The sequence below is a fragment of the Trichechus manatus genome, unplaced genomic scaffold (genome assembly GCF_000243295.1).
Source record: "Trichechus manatus latirostris isolate Lorelei unplaced genomic scaffold, TriManLat1.0 scaffold00036, whole genome shotgun sequence".
Lineage (NCBI taxonomy): Eukaryota > Metazoa > Chordata > Mammalia > Sirenia > Trichechidae > Trichechus > Trichechus manatus.
The window spans coordinates 14079702-14096904 of NW_004443972.1; the positions used below are offsets into that span (position 1 = coordinate 14079702).

The 17203-nt window shown below is 42.2% G+C and overlaps 1 protein-coding gene across 1 annotated transcript in view; it reads left to right on the forward strand.

Annotated features, from left to right (window-relative positions):
* The window catches only part of PKP4 (plakophilin 4), a 298901-nt gene that overhangs the window by 266968 nt on the left and 14730 nt on the right, over positions 1-17203 (forward strand). The window contains exons 12-16 of the mRNA XM_012555266.2: positions 5029-5212; positions 8970-9087; positions 11274-11465; positions 11659-11832; positions 16979-17129. Coding sequence (XP_012410720.1) covers positions 5029-5212; positions 8970-9087; positions 11274-11465; positions 11659-11832; positions 16979-17129 — 819 coding nt within the window. The remainder of the gene's footprint in view (positions 1-5028; positions 5213-8969; positions 9088-11273; positions 11466-11658; positions 11833-16978; positions 17130-17203) is intronic.

Sequence of the window (17203 nt, forward strand, 5' to 3'; positions counted from 1 at the left end):
TGCTACATCTGGGAGTTGGTGTATTTTCTATTCATTACTTACTGCCGTAGCAACATTCTTCCTGACCCATTAAATGAAGTGGAGAGAACGTTGTTTTATTATTACTTCAGTGAGGTAGAGAGCACACAAGTATTAGTAGCTGGTCTTCAGAATGATGCTTCTTACTTTGAGTAGAGAAGCCAAATTAATCATTCAGTATCTAAGGCTTTTAAGTTTAATTGAACCTTTTTCATCCAATACTGGTTGATCAGAACTGACTTTCCATAACCTTATGTTTGAGCTAGAAAGTAGGGAAGAAAAACCAGTAACTGGAGACTTATTTGATCTTCCACATGGTTAGTTAAATAAACACCAAATGTTGTGGCTCGTTGTATTACATGGTAAAGTGCAGGATTACAGGGATAATACAAAACATAATGACAGATGAGAAAGCTGCCCTTGTGTGGGTCCTTTGAATGCCATATATTTAACCAAAACAGAGTCTTTCCCCTTTTTTGTAGTCAAGAATAACTTTGAACATTTTTTGAAGTTGCAGAAACGAAAGCCTGAATTTCTATAATAGACTGGTTTTATGATTAATAAATCATTTCTGTTGACCAAAAGATAGCATAGTCAGCTTTTGTACTGAAGGGTTACATATTTTTAAACAGTGTCACATTTTATAATTTGGCAATATTTATCTCTTCTATTTTGCAGTTTGAGGGATGACGTATTTGGTGTATTGGTGTAACTCTTAACTCTGTGTTCTAGAAAGTAAACTGGCAAAGGTTTTCTCCTGTCCCCATAGCTAAGCCAGCATGAAAATGTGGTGGTTTCAACCACTCTCCCTTCTGGTCTTAGTAGCGTGAAGGGCAGGCAAAATTATGGTGGCCAGTTCCCTTAAAGGTCTAGCCTCTCTGAGGGTTCCTACCATCTGCTATAGTTGTAGTCCTTAAAGACACTCCTAAATACTCAGTTTTAAGAAAAGGCACAAAGAAGAGTTAATACTTATAAGCTGTGTCTTATAGGCAGGAAATAAAAGGGAGATCAAAAAACAAATACTGGATATAAAATGGATTCATTAGCTTAAAAATTTTTGAGCACCTGCTGTGTGTCCTTCATATATGTAACAAGACATATAAAGTAATGGATGATGATAGAGTATTTGTTCCTCAGTATACTTGCTGTCTTAGTTATCTAGTGCTACTATAACAGAAATAACACTAATGGATGGCTTTAACAAAGAGAAATTTATTCTCTTACAGTCTAGTAGGCTATAAGTCTAAATTCAGGGCATCATCTCCAGGGGAAGACTTCCTCTTTCTGTTGGCTCTGGAGGAAGGAAGGTCCTTGTCATCAATCTTTCCCTGGTCAAGGAGCTTCTCAGCACAGGGACCTCGGGTCCAGACGCGCTCTGCTCCCGGTGCTACTTTCTTGGTGGTATGAGGTCCCCATGTCTCTCTGCTTGCTTCTCTCTTTTATATCTCAAAAGAGATTGGCTCAAGACACAATCTAATCTTGTAGATTGAGTGCTGCCTCATTAACATAACTGCCACTAATCCTATCTCATCAACATCATAAAGGTAGGATTTACAACACATAGGAAAATCATATCAGATGACAAAATGGTGGACAGTCACACAATACTGGGAATCCTGGCCTAGCCAAGTTGACAGATATTTTTGGGGGACACAGTTCAACCCATGACACTTGCCTAATGGAGTTTACATTTCAGTTAAATCTAGAAATATAAATCATCATCTTTAAAACATGAGCTTATGGAATTTCAGCCTATAAAATAATTAAATGGGAAGTTAGTTCAGTTTGTTGAGCTTCAATCTTCAAGGTGTATATAAAGAGCACAATGCCTGGCACAGAATAAAATTACTATAAATGGTGATGTTACTATTGTTTATATTAATTTATGGATGTTTATGCAGTGTCCAAGCCCATGCAAATATAATGGCTAATGGTACACTGTAGCTTTACTACATATAGCTCCACTGGTCTCTAAATGCCTGGGAAGAAGAAGAAAAAGCAGGACAAAATCCTAGGAAAATCATGGAATCCTCAAGTCTGGGAAGTATCCTCCCGCCAGGAGTAGGTCTTAGAAGTAGCCAGGAGTAGAGGCAGGAGCAACAAAAAACAAACTTTTTTACAAAGAATCAGAGAATTTCCAGGCATCAAATCCAGATTTCAGCATGGTTAAGAACCACCCCTCATCTTAGTCATGTTTCCACCATATGTTTGTGACTCACGCTGTTGAATTTTCTGTAGAAATACATCTAATTTTATACCTATAGTTCATGATATGAAAGGTGTTACTTAACACAAACCTGCCTTGCATTTAACTTTACTGGAATGCATTTATTCTGTGAAGTAGAAAGTAGCTTATTGGAATCTGCAGCTCTCCCCCACATGTTGAAGTTTGTAGAGTGAGGGATTTGAAAGGCTTTGACAGAAAGAGAATTTGCTCTAAAGGCATTAGGAATCATATGATATAAAGTTGGTGGGGGGGGAGCTTAGCAAATGACCTTTTACCCCTACAACCTCAAGAGAGGCAATGGCCTTTGGGTCTGATGCTGCCCTTGTGGCTGGTTCATGCCCCAGCAGGCCCTTCGAGTGCCCTGGGTCTTAAGTGTCGTTGGCCTCATTAGCAGGAAATGTTAAAGCCACACTCTTGGCAGCCTCAGCAGTATGTCTGCCTTTGTCACCCCACCCTGCTATGCCTCAACCCACTCTCTCTTCTGTCTTTGTTCCCTCCTGTTATTTGGGTCAGGAGAGACCTCCAAAAAATCATTTCTCATCCTCAGCTCCTAGATCCCTTCCATGATCATCAGTCCTCTACTATTTTTCCCCTGAAATATCAAATATCTTTCTTCAAAAAGAGCATACAATGAAGCCCAGTACTGAGAACAGATCAGTATGGAGCTGCTCTGGGTGAATGGGGGTGGGGACCTGGGCCATGCCACAAGGTTTTCTCCTCTCCCCACGCCCGATGTGACTGCCCTAGAGAGTCCAGTGAAACCTCCAGGATTCAGGGAGCACAGCTTTAAGCCGTTGTCCAAAAACAATTTATATTGAAACATATAGCCAATTTTATAAGACTCCATGGAGAAATAGCTCAGTCTATGGCATTTAAGTTCATTTCTCAAGCACCTATACTGTGTACTGCCCTCTTACTAGGATCACATCTGTGATAATCATAGAAGCGAAGGTCTGTCATGGTGGACAGAACAAGCTTTCATAGATAAAGTGAGGTCTTTACTTCTCCCAGTTCTGAACTGTCTAAATCCCCCTCCCATCCCTCTTGTAGGGAGAACAAGTCTGGCTCCAACTAGATAAGCCACTACTGATGGTTGAGTCCTAAAAGGCTATAGTTGTGGTGGAGTATCCCACCCCAAAGGGTAGGAGCAGAGAAAGGGTGTAAGTCCTTGGGGAACAAGGAAAGCCACATCAGTGAGGTCTAGAAGACAAAGACAAGTGAAAGAAGTGTGGGCACAGATGCAGGACAGAGCACAGGACCCTGGACATTTGCTCAGGACAGAGCACAAGCACCAGTTGCCATTATTGACTGTTTACTCACAGCATGTGGATGGGTCAGGATGGACGGGTCAGGGCAGACATGCTAGAGAGAAGGGACGGTCTTCACTCAGTTTTTACCCAGAGTTTTGTTTTTAACTAACTTCAGTTCTGGTCCTTTGCTTCTGTTTCTCTTTCCCCCAAAAAGGAAAAAAAAAAAAAAGATTCTTTCAGCCCTGTCATAGCTCCCTCCTTTACAAAGGGCCCTGCAGCTTCTCCAGACCCTGAGAGGGCCTAGCAGGCAGTTTTCAAACTGGGTCCTTTGACCACTGTACACTGGAGCAGCAGTTCTCGGTCTTGTCTTTGCCCCGACACTCTTGATCCATAATGTTCACATTCCTGATACACTCCCATGGACTTGAGCAGATTTGGCCAACTCCTTCCCCATCCATAGGGCCACAGCATTTTTGTGTGTTGCTAGTTCTAAAAGTACTGTGCAGACTTTTGAGCAGCCTGCCAAGGATGTGTCAGGAACAGAGGGCGCTGAGGGACTTCATTGCAGAGAAAACCAGCTCCACCATCTCTCCCCGACTTCTTTCCCTCCTACTCAGGAAAATGCATTAATGTGAAATGACATTAGGGTAGGTATAATCTTGAATTCACTCTAATTTCTAAAAGTGTAATTATTAGAAAACGTATTATAACAATAACTTAGCACACCTCATAGTTTACACAGAAATTAAGATCCTGTAAAATGTTTATCAATTTAGATAACACTACAGTAAGCTGTATTTAAGGTCTGTTGCCCTATCAATCTTGATAAATTACAAAATGAGTAAATTTTAATTTATCGTTGGTCTCATCTGTATCTTCAAAAAAGGAACAGTGGTAACTTGCACTTCTAAAACACAAGGTAATAAAGTAGAAATAGGAATGTTTAAACCTTATCTAAGTATAGAAGATGAAGCAGATAATACAACCCTCTGTGCCAGTAGTGACTGCAAGCATTATATTTAAGCTTGAGCTTCCCAGTAGCAAAAGTAAGAAAAGGAAGCATGGTGGAGAGAAACATACCAGTCTTTTGAAAGACAGAAAAAATTTAAAAAAAAAACTTTTTTCCAAATATTAAATTCTAAAAATGGTTTGTCCTGTAGAACATTGAACGTAAGGGACAATGAACAGCAGCTTTACAAAAGTCACAGATGCATTATATTTATAACCCTTTCTTGCATCAATCCCCCACCCCTCACAGAGTAACTCGTAATTTGCTTTACAAAAGACGCAGTCATCTTGCCTGATAGAGCATAGGCTCTACAACTTAAGAGAACTATTAAGAGTTCATATTACTACCAGAAGCTCACATGTGTTCACTTAATACTTACTAGGCGGCCACCCCTCGCCTGGTTGCAAATATAGGCCATAGATTAGTTTTGGAACTAATAGTACTAGTGCTAATATGTTTATCTATTTTATTCCTAAAACTGCAGGATCTCTAAATGATAGTTTGATTTTTTAAATCTTTTTTAGGAGTGCTTTGGAATTTATCCTCATGTGATGCTGTAAAGATGACAATCATTCGAGATGCTCTCTCAACCTTAACAAACACTGTGATAGTTCCACATTCTGGATGGAATAACTCTTCTTTTGATGATGATCATAAAATTAAATTTCAGACTTCACTAGTTCTGCGTAACACAACAGGCTGCCTAAGGTATGTTCTTTATTTCTTCTTTCCAGTTAATTTTGTGATTAAATAGTACGTGTCGTTATAGGTAAATTGATTTTAGGCAGACTTTATGAGGAGCCTTGGTGGTGCAGTGATTGAGAGCTCGGCTGCTAACCAAAATGTCAGCAGTTCGAATCCACCAGCCGCTCCTTGGAAACCCTGTAGGGCAGGTCTACTCTGTCCTATAGGGTGGCTATGAGTTGGCAACAGGTTTGTTTGGTTTGGTTTGGTTTGGTTTTATTTTATTAACAGCTATCTAAGTTTGCAATTGTGTTTTAAAATTTAGGCCACTGGACTTTGTTATCCTGTGAGGAAAACATTATGAGCACAGACTTGTGAACTTAAGCAAGTTATCATATAAATGACTCTTCTGTGAATTTTTCAGAAAGGCCCTTTCAGTCTGAGATTACTGCCAAAATTCCAGTGTTTTCCACTTTAACAGCATTTTTTGTTTTCACATTTTGATTGCTAATGTATTTGCAGCCTGATTTTTGTTTAAATTCAGAACGTGATGGTTATGATTTTTTTGCCTTAAAAGGGTATAAAGATGTGTGTGATTTTACAAACACTGGTTTTGAGTTTTATAAATAAATGAAAATGAGCCCAAATACTACTTTTTAATCATTACCTTTAGCATTTAAAATTTATAAGTCATCTTTTAAGTGCACATAGTATGGCTCATTACTTGCCATAAACACTTATTGGCTCAATTTCTACCCCATTTGCCAGCCTTACAGTGCCCTGGGAACTGGAAACAAAAGTCCTGGGCAGAGGAGCATGGTAATGAGGAGAGTGGGCTCTGACCTCAGACTGCCTGGTTTCCAGCATCAACTCTGAGCCTCAGTTTCCTCATCTTTAAAATGGGGATAGTAATACCATCTTGGAGTTGTGAGGAGTTGGCAAGATACACACGCAAAGTGCTTATGTACTCTCTGACACGTAGTAACGCTCAGTGTACACCACATAACATTTAAGCTGAGCTGTCTAACCTTCCCTACCACAGACACCTTGAGAGAGGGAGGACAGGACTGTGCTGCTGTTCTGAAGCCACTGCTCCACTGTTGTGATAGATGACTCTAAAGCCACTGCCCCAGTGTTGTGATAGGTGACTCTGAAGCCACTGCCCCACTGTTGTGATAGGTGACTCCGAAGCCACTGCCCCAGTGTTGTGATAGGTGACTCCGAAGCCACTGCCCCAGTGTTGTGATAGGTGACTCCGAAGCCACTGCTCCACTGTTGTGATAGGTGACTCCGAAGCCACTGCTCCACTGTTGTGATAGGTGACTCCGAAGCCACTGCTCCACTGTTCTGATAGGTGACTGTGAAGCCACTGCCCCAGTGTTGTGATAGGTGACTTGGGCCCTCAGGTAGAACACAGGGGGAAGGTAGAGAAGGGAGGGTGACAAGAGTCAGGATCCTGGAAAGCAGGCCAGCTCCTCCTAACTTGGATGTCTGCATCACAGAGGCGTGTCACATCACCTACGGATCATGAGTAGAAGCAGCATCTCCTCTGGCATCTGGGGAGGCTGAGATTCCTCCTAAGTTCACCTGTCAGGCTTCAGGGAATGCTCAGGGGCAAGACTCACCCTCAGCCTCTCCCCTAGTGAATCAGGGGCTATGAACTTTTGGTGAATGCCTCTGTGTATCAGGCACTCAACTAGGCCCTCAGAAATCAGTGAGGAACAGGACTGAACAGGTACCTGCTCTGATGAGACTAGATTCTGTTGGGGAAGGCAGAAAATAAGGGAATAAGAAAATAACAATAGCTGTGATAGAGAGAATAAAGGAGGGTGATGTAAGACTTATTGGGTGGTTACTTTAGTAGTCAGAGAGGCCTCATAGGTAAAATTTAAGCTAAAATCTTAGCGACCATAGGAGCCACTCATGTGAGGGTGGGTGGTCGGGATGAGCAGTCTAGGCAAAGGGGACAGTCAGTGTAAAGGCCCTGGGGCAGAGAGGAGGTTGTGGCTAGAGCTTCATGGGCAAAGGGAAGAGTGGTACCAGATTATGTAGGATTTTGGAAATCAGAGGAAGGAGTTTGCATTTTATTCCAAGTACCGTGGGAAACCATCAGGGTTTTAAGCAGGGCAGAGATGGGACTGGTTTCTGGCTGCGATGTGGAAAACAGTATGGGCAAAAGTAGAGGAAGGAAGACATGGGCTGTCACAGTAATCCAGGTGAACCATGAGAGTGGCCTAGACTAGGAGCTGGAGAAGAGTAGGCAGATTTGGATAATTTTTTGGAGGGAGAGGGGACAAGGCTTGATAATACAAGAGGTGAGGAAAGGGGAGGAAACAAGGACAACACCTCAGTCTTTGGCTGGATCAGCGGGGTTTGTGAAAGTGCTATTGATGATATCAGAGAAGGGGGAGAAGAAATGTTGGAGGGGGTAAGCAGGTGAGAGTTCTGTTTTGACCACGTCCATTCTGAGATGTCCAATTAGACATGTGTGGTAATACCAAGAAAGCAGCTGAATAAATGAGTCTGGAGGTCCAAGAGAGGTCAGAACTAAAGATAGAAGTTGGGGACTCACAGGCCATCTAAGGGAGTGCAAAGATAAAAACAAGGCGGGGACCCGAGTAGAGCCGGGGCCCTCCTGGAGGAACGCACAGGCAGAAGAGACTAAGAAGGAAAGGCAGCAAGAGGGGAAGGGAAACCAGAAAGTGTGGTATCCCCAAAATCCCTAGAAATCCCTAGAGATCTACCATTCAGTGCTGCTGAGACGTGATGTGAGATAAGAGCAGCAGGTCTGACCTCAGAAAAACAAAGGAGTAAAGAAAAGTCAGGAGTCCCTGGGTGGCCTAAATGGTTAAGCAGTTGACTACTAGCCTAAAGTTTGGCTGTTCAGACCCACCCAGAAGTGCCTTGGAAGACAGGACTGGCTGCCTGCTTCCAAAAGGTCTCAGCCTTGAAAGCTCTGTGGTTTTGCTTTGTACTCATAAGTCAGAATCAGCCCGACAGCAGCTAACAACAGTAACAACAACAAAGAAAAGTCATTCTAAACCCACCCTTATGTAGTCTAAGCTTTGTAAATTCTTAGTTTGCAAAATCCCAGAGTTAGTCTAGAACCCTTGTTATTGAGGCGTAAAATAGATCCTTGTAACTTGGTATCAACTTGAAAATGTAAATATAGATGAGACCCAAAAAAATTTTCAGTAATGTTTATAACTGAAAAAATGAGAAAAATTGTAACAGAAGCAAGTGTCCATATTTAATTAGAGACGTTTATACAAGAAATGGTGCATTTTCTCTGTTCATTTAAGAAACATTTAATGACCACCTACAACATGCAAAACACCGTAATAGGCACAGAGGACTGCAAGGAGCTTATGGCCTAACAAGGGAGATAAAACAAGTGTAAAAATAACAACCGTAGCTTTATTTGTAGTGATTCATTTCTTCCTCACAGCAACCCTATGAGGTAGTTACTATTATTTACCCCTTTTTGCGTATGAGGAAACTGAGGAGCATAGGCCCCAAAATAATTAGAATGTTAGAAAGTTGCATGCCATGAGAGTTAAAGTTCAGTTGCCCCAGCTCCCTTCCATGTGTGTGGATAACAGGGCACTGGGTGTTACCATGAGCTTTCAGCGTATTAAAATGCAAGCTCCAAAATGCCTTCTCCAACCAAATCCAAATGGCTGCCGTCTGCTGTCCATTCTGTGTGATCACCAAGGTAAGGCAATGTGGCTAATGAGTCAGTTGTTCATCTCAGCAGCTCCCATGTGTCTCCGCCATTTAGGAACCTCAGCTCTGCCGGGGAGGAAGCTCGGAAGCAGATGCGATCCTGTGAGGGACTGGTGGACTCACTGTTGTATGTGATCCACACATGTGTGAACACATCCGATTATGACAGCAAGGTCAGTGGCTGCCTGGCCCTGTATAGGCATGATGGCAGGTGACAGCAGCTGCCCATTGCTACTGTTTGCACGTTAGTCTCCTAGGGCTGCTGTAGGAAAGTACAGCAAAGTTGGGTGGTTTTTAATGACAAATTTATTGTCTCTCAGTTTTGGAGGCTAGAAGTCTGAGTTCAGGGTACCAGCAGGGCCATATTCTATCCAAAAGCTATAGGGGAAGATCAGTTCTTGTCTCTCTCAGCTTCTGGTAGCCAAAGTGTTCTTTGGCCTGCAGATGCATCTTCACATGACCATCCTTCCCCCATCTGTCTCTGTGTCATCTCTTCTCTTTTATAAGGACACCACTCATATGAGATTAGGGCCCACCCTACTCTGGTTTGAACTCATGTTAACTGATAAATCCATTGCCATCGAGTCGATTCCGACCCTGTGGAATAGAGTAGAACTGCCCAGTAGGGTTCCCAAGGCTATAAATCTTTATGGAAGCAGACTGCCACATCTCTCTCCCATAGAATGGCTGGTGGGTTCCAACTGCTGACCTTTTGGTTAGCAGCCAAGTGCTTAACCACTGCACCACCAAGACTCCTTGCTTAACTGATAAAAAGACTCTAATTCCAAATAAGGTCACTGTTCAGAGTTGCTAGGGGTTAGGACTTCAACCTATCTTTTTGGGGAGACACAACCCAATTCAATCCATAACACCTGCCATTGATTCTGGAATTCTTGAGTCTCTCCTCTTCATTAAGTTACACTCTAGATCAAAGGGAGAGTCCTCCATAAATTAGAAATTCACAGGAACATAGCTTAAAAAAATAGCCTTAAAAAAAAAAAGAAAGAAAGAAAAGAAAATAGCCTTAGAAGCATGAAAACTGAGTGACTCAGTGTGGTGACAGGACCTAGTGTGGGGTGGCAGAGACTTGGCTTTCTCTGTGGTTCTCCTACATTCGTGCTCAAGTTGATTGCCCTTGTAGCTATTTCTTCCAATTCTGTATCCTCTAATCCTAGAATCAAATCCATCCGTATTTGAGTATCTACAGAGTAAAAGTTCCTGGTCAAGGCACTGCAATCCCCCGAACCTCTCTGCCCTTCTTACCCCAAGCAGTCCACAGCCCCCACCCCAGCCCCACCCTCCTCATGCACCTCTCTACATCCCCAGCCGGCGCCCTTCACCCCATTCATCTGTTGCCGTTCTGGTCAGTCTGTCCCAGTATGGACCCCACCCCGCTTCCTCTGTCCTTGTGCTAACACAGGGCATCATGCCCATCATTTTTCAGCAGTGACAGCCATCCAGGATCTGCCACAGGAGCAGGGATGAGGAAGGTGGGAAGAAACAGGAAGGAGGAAGTAAAAGTGTCAGGAGTTCCAAGGCAGACCGAGTACATGGTGATCAGGATGAGTTGGCTTAGGCAAGCCCATAAGTAGATGTTGGTTCATAATGGTGAATCTGAGAAAGGGGGGGTGATAAGTGATACGCTCAGGGAGAAGGGGGGAAGAGTTCAAGGTGACAGCCAGGTTTCTGTCTGAGCCTTATTGAACCAAAAGATCTGCTGGGTCCATCAAGAAGAATAAGCAAGTTGGAAGGGGAGATTACTGGGCAAACAGTGAACTTGGTTTTAGACACAATGAGTTAAAGTGACAGTTGGCCTCCCAATTACAGACTTTAAGGAGCAAAAGACCACACAGAGAAGGCAGAATGTCGCCAGAGAAAGAAATCATGGTACATTCCACAGAGGGAGGGGAGAGCTGGGAGACTGAAGGAGAAGACAAAGATGGGGCTTGGGTAGGGGCTGTTCCCAGGGAGGGAGGTCGGAGCACCTCTTGTCATGATAAGGATCTGCAGTGGTGAGAAAAAGTGAAGCTCTGGCATCTTGGGTGCATTTCTGCCACAGCAGCAGCCCTGAAGCAGAAATACTGGGTATTTTCTCTTCCAGGGCTTGCACCTTTTATCAGCATAAAACCAGACTTATACATGTGCAAAAGATGGCTCTGCATCCAGTCATTTGGGTATTCTAAAAAATTCTAGAATCCTAATTCCTTCTTTAGATTTTTTCAGGTCCTCATAAGTTTAAAAAAAAAAAAAAAAGTTATTTCCTATTCTGCATTTATTTATTATCAGTAGCATTCAATACAGAAGCATTTTCCAATGATGCGCTACGATGGTTTTAATTATACGCCATGTTGGGTTTCAGACAGTGGAGAACTGTGTGTGCACCCTAAGGAACCTGTCCTATCGGCTGGAACTGGAGGTCCCTCAGGCCCGACTGCTGGGACTAAACGAATTGGATGACTTACTAGGAAAAGAGTCTCCCAGCAAAGAATCGGAGCCAAGCTGCTGGGGAAAGAAGAAGAAAAAGAAAAAGAGGATGCCACAAGAGGATCAAGTTAGCATTTTATTTGACATGGGACTAGAGTTTAATTTTTCTGGGAGTAAGAAATCACATATTTGGCAACAAAAAAAATCTCATGATAGTGTTTCTGCACAGCTGTCACTGAGTCCAGCAAAGATGAGTATTTTCAAGTATCGGACACCATGTTCATTTTGCTTCCATTTAATGTGTGTTGTTTGTCTTTCAGTGGGATGGAGTTGGTCCTATCCCAGGGCTGTCAAAATCCCCCAAAGGAGTTGAGATGCTGTGGCATCCATCAGTGGTAAAACCGTATCTGACTCTTCTAGCAGAAAGTTCCAACCCAGCCACCTTGGAAGGCTCTGCCGGATCTCTCCAGAACCTGTCTGCTGGCAACTGGAAGGTAGGATATCTTCCACTTGTCCACACTTCTTGCCGTCTTTGCAGTCAGTCAGATCAGCAGTGATGGTGAAAGGGGCATGACTGCTTAGAGTTTGTCTGGGAAAGGGTAGGAGATTAAAAAAAAAAAAAAGGTAGACAGCTGTTGGCTCTAGGGACCCAAAGATAAATATAACATATTCCCTCCCCAGTAGATACTTGAAAGCTAGTGAGAAAAACAGATTGTGTCAGTACCATGTGGGATCCACAGGACCTGTGTGCTGTAGGATCTTGAGAAAGGACATCTAACCCAGCCTAGCAGGATGAAGAAAAGGCCAGAAAAGAGGGGTGCAAGAAGATAGGCAAGGTTTCCTGAAGGGGTAGTGCTGCCCAAATGGAATCTTAAAGGATGAATGGAATTAATCCAGCAGAGTCTGAGGTAGGGGTGGGGGAGCAAACCAGATAGAGGGAGCACCAGGAGAAAGGCCTTGATTTGAGGAGAGGACACTGTGGGTCACAACTACAGGTGCCTGTGGTTGCTGGGGTATAGAGGGCAGTTAGGAGCCAGGCATCATGGGCAGCCTGAAGAGCCTTGAGCTGCAGACAAGATGGACCGCTAAAGGGTTTAAGCTGACGAGTGATGCAGATAGGCCGATGTACACACTGTTGGATCGCTTCTGTGGCCACTGCAGAGGGAAAATTCGAGGAAGAGAACAGTAGAGACTAGAATTCCATTTTGAATCCAGTGCAGTATTCAGGTGAGAGATGGTGAGGGCCCAGATTAGCGCAGAGGTTGGGCAGCACTGCCAGGGAAGGAGAGGTAGCTGCTATTCCTCTCTCAGGCACTTATGGTGCATACATGCCTGAAGTTCCCATATCCCCTTCTAGAGATGTGACTTCTTTTGCTTCTGTAGCCAGATGGATACTGAAGGAGGTTTCTTTTGTTTTTGTTTTTTTTTTTTTTGGCTTTAACAAAGAGAAATTTTTTCTCTCACAGCCTAGTAGGTTACAAGTCCAAATTCAGGGCATCAGCTGCAGGGGAAGGCTTTCTCTGTTGGCTCTGGAGGAAGGTCTTTGCCATCAGTCTTCCCTTGTTCTGGGAGCATCTCAGCGCAGGAACCTCAGGTCCAAAGCATGCGCTCTGCTCACGGCACTGTTTTCTTAGTGGTATGAAGTCCCCACGTCTCTCTGCTCGCTTCTGTCTTTTATATCTCAAAAGAGATTGGCTTAAGACACTACCTAATTTTGTAGACCTCTTCAATATAACTGCTGCTAATCCATCTTATTACATCATAGTGATAGCATTTACAACACATAGAGAAATCACATCAGATGATAAAATGGTAGACAATCATACAATACTGGGAATCATGACCTAGCCAAGTTGATACACACATTTTTTGGGAGACATAATTCAATCCATGACAAACACCTTCCAGACAGTTATCTCTTTAACCCAGTTGAAGTACAAAAATCCATTGTCAGGAATACAGATTCTGATTTTTGCCTGGGGAATTAGGGTTATTGTATCTACGGAGGATTCTCTGGGTGGTACAAGTGGTTAATGCGCTTGGCTGCTAATGGAAAGTTTGGCGGTTCAAGTCCAACCAGAGGAGCTCAGAAGAAGGGCCTGGAGAGCTACTTCCAAAAAAATCAGCCATTGAAAACCCTATGAAGTGGTTCTGCTCTGAGTGACTCAGGGTCGCCATGAGTTGGAACGACTCAATAGCAACCTTTTTGTGTTGTTGTTGTTGTTTTTTATATGTAATTTATTTTACTGTTGTTGTTGAGAATATACACAGCAGAACATACTAATTCAACAGTTTCTACATGTACAATTCAGTAACATTCATTATATTCTTTCAGTTATGCAACCATTTTCACCCTCCTTTTCTGAGTTATTCCCCCGTTAACATAAACTCACTGCCCCCTAAGTTTCCTATGTAATCTTTCGAGTTACTGTTGTCAGTATGATCCCACATAGATAGATCTTTAAAAAGCACTGTGTTCAAGGCAGACATTCCTTACTAGTTAAGCTAAGCTATTGTTTGGTTTTAAGAAGACTTCAGTTCTTCTGGTCTCATGGCAAAGGAGGCAGTTGTACTGAAGGATGTTTCTTTTTGTTACTACTATAAGCAAGTTCTCAGAACTTTTTAAACATTATCTAGCAAATTCCGTAGATAGAAGTTCTATCTTTGAAAAGCAAAGATGTCACCTTGAAGACTAAGGGGCGCCTGACCCAAGCCATGGTTTTTTCAGTCGCCTCATATGCATGCAAAAGCTGGACAGTGAATAAGGAAGACCAAAGAAGAATTGACACCTTGAATTGTGGTGTTGACAAAGAATATTGAATATACCATGGACTGCCAAAAGAATGAACAAATCTGTCTCGGAAGAGGTACAACCATATGCTTCTTAGAATCAAGGATGGTGAGACTACATCTCGCATACTTTGGACACATTATCAGGAGGGATCAGTCCCTGGAGAAGGACATCATACTTGGTAGGGTAGAGAGTCATCAAAGGAGAGGAAGACCCTCAGTGAAATGGATTGACACAGTGGCTGCAGCAATGGGCTCAGTCTGTGTGGATGGCACAGAACTGGGCAGTGTTTCATTCTGTTGTACATAAGGTCACTATGAGTTGAAATCGACTCGATGGCACCTAAGAACAAGAACAACAGCAGCTTCCCAGGTGGTCCTTTTCTGAAACATTTTCAACATCTAGAAATTTCCTGTGTATTTTAGTAGATATATTATAATGTTTGTTTTTGACTACTTCCCCCATCACCATCCCCCAAAATGAGAATCTTTGGCCACTGTATTATCCAGGATAGTGAAAAGCATTGATAGGCTGAGTTTGTTTCATGCAGGCAGCTGCCATATTGGTTATGAACAGATAATTTTGGTCTAATGCTAAGTCAGTGTAGTTATTTCTTTTCTTCCTAATTAAAGTGCTGATAGCTTAGTGATTAAGCACTGGCTCTGAAGCCAGACCGTCTGGCTTTGAATCCTGACTCTTCTGCTTAGTAGTTGGGGACCTAGGGAGAAAAGTTACCTCTCTACTCGGTTTCCTCATTTGTAAAATGGGGATGTTAATACCTACTTCGTGAGGTGATTGTGAGGATTAAATGAGATATAATAAGTGAGGAGGACCTAGGACAGTGCCCAGCACTTAAGTGTTCTAAATACCCTATGTTCACTTTCGGCATCTTGTAACCAGAGGATCATTTGACTATTAAAAAAAAAAAAAATACAATATAGTCGGCCCTCCGTGTCCACGGCTTCTGCATCCATGGATTCAACCAACCACGGAACAAAAATATTCAAAAACAAAAAAGAAAGTTCCAAGAAGCAAAACTTGAATTTGCAACACATAGAGCACTACGCTGAATCCAAGCAAATGAAGCAGTGTGTAGGCATACCCTGCCATAGCCTCCCGCCATTTTACAGATCCTCAGTCTCTCTACAGCACTCCTTGTTTTAGCATTGTTCACCTGGCATCTTATCATTACAAGACCTTGTGTTCCCGAAACAACACAGTATGACAACTGGTTACATAGCATATACATTGTATTTGGTATTAGAAGTAATCCAGAGATGATTTAAAGTATACAAGAGGATGTGCGTAGGTTATATGCACATATACCATTCTATGTAAGGGATTTGAGCATCCATGGATTTCGATATCTACGGGGGGTCCTGGAACCAGTCCCTCGTGGATACCAAGCGATGACTGTAATTAAAATAGATGTGGTTTGAGTTGTTTAGAATTTCATTTCTGGGATCATTTAGTGAATGAATATTAGATGGCAAGTTCATTTAAAATATAAATATATTAAGTAATTTGAAAAGTATATTAAAATAGTTCATCAAAACATAGGACCCTTATTAAGAAAACAAGATGATCATGGCTATAGATGTTATCAAATCAGAGGCTATTTTGGGAGCAGTGATGACTGCAGTGCTCTGGGAGGGAGACGCTCAGGGCTGAGCTGGGCTGGTTGGCTCCAGGTGACACAGAGGGAGCTGGTTCTGTTGCACGTTTCATAGAGAGAAACTGATAAACCTGCCTTAGTGCTCTACCACTATCGCAAGTCATATACTCCATTTCCCCCTGCAGATTTCATTTGATTTGGAAAATCTGTTTCATATGAAAGATCTTAATAGGTCTTTGAAATGCATCCTTTCCTCTTGTATTATTAAAATAAGATATTAAGTTGTATATTAAAACTGAGTAGTCAATCACATATTTTAATGGTCAAATTAATATGAGGGACTGGGAGACCTTTGTACTCATGACTTGACCACAGTAGGCAAGTATTAGATGTTTTATAAACAACATCTATCATTTCTCCTAAATTTTGAAAGACAGTTTGCATTGGTGAAAATGTCAATTAAAGCTCAAAACAAGATTGAAGAGCCATTTTCTAATGTTACTTGGTGGGTGTCCCCCCCTCCCCTACCCGCCCCCCGTGATGACTTGGAGCCCATTTCCAATTCACAAGGTGCACACACTGACTCACTGTACAGAGCTGCCTCATAGTCACAAAAAAATTTTGCTAGGTTTTAAATAGAATAACCTGCTAACTAATCTTGAATGCAATAGTATTTTGCACACAAATATACTTACTTTGCCATCAGTGTATATGAACTAGGATGCTCAGTGTTTCTGGAGAATTCCCTTTCTTCTGAGGCAAGGAATTTTTTCCAAGCAATCTTTTTGCCAGGTTACTGAAATCTAAATTTTGTTGCAAGGAGTATAGAGACTTGGCAGAAACTGGTTCTCCTTTAATGTTGCTGATCAGTTACTGTCTCTGCCGTCCTATTTCGAGCCTCTGGACCTGGTATGGGGCCAACTGCAAAGGCAACGCATGATCCTTGCTTAATCATGTTTATGTATCTGAGATAGAAAGTAATCACTGCACAAAAATATCTGGCAGATGGTGGTTTGAGATTTTCAGGCTTTGGGATTTTCTTTTTAAATCAATCATCCTATCCTTTCTCCTAAACTATGGTTTTCTCTTACTGACATCACAAATTTAATCTCCAATTGGAGAGAAAACCTTTAATCTGTTTGTCTTTTGCAAAATTATTTTTTTAGGCTTCAGTAATATAATGGAAGTTAAACTTTGTTTTATATACTACTGATTGCCTTATTTTGTCTATTAGTTTGCAGCATACATCCGGGCGGCCGTCCGAAAAGAAAAAGGGCTCCCCATCCTTGTAGAACTTCTGAGAATGGATAACGATAGAGTTGTTTCCTCTGTGGCAACTGCCTTGAGGAATATGGCGCTAGATGTTCGCAACAAGGAGCTTATAGGTATGTTCTAGTGATAAGGTGAGCTATAAAGAGAGTAACTACGATATTTATAACACTCCTCTTTTGATTTGTAA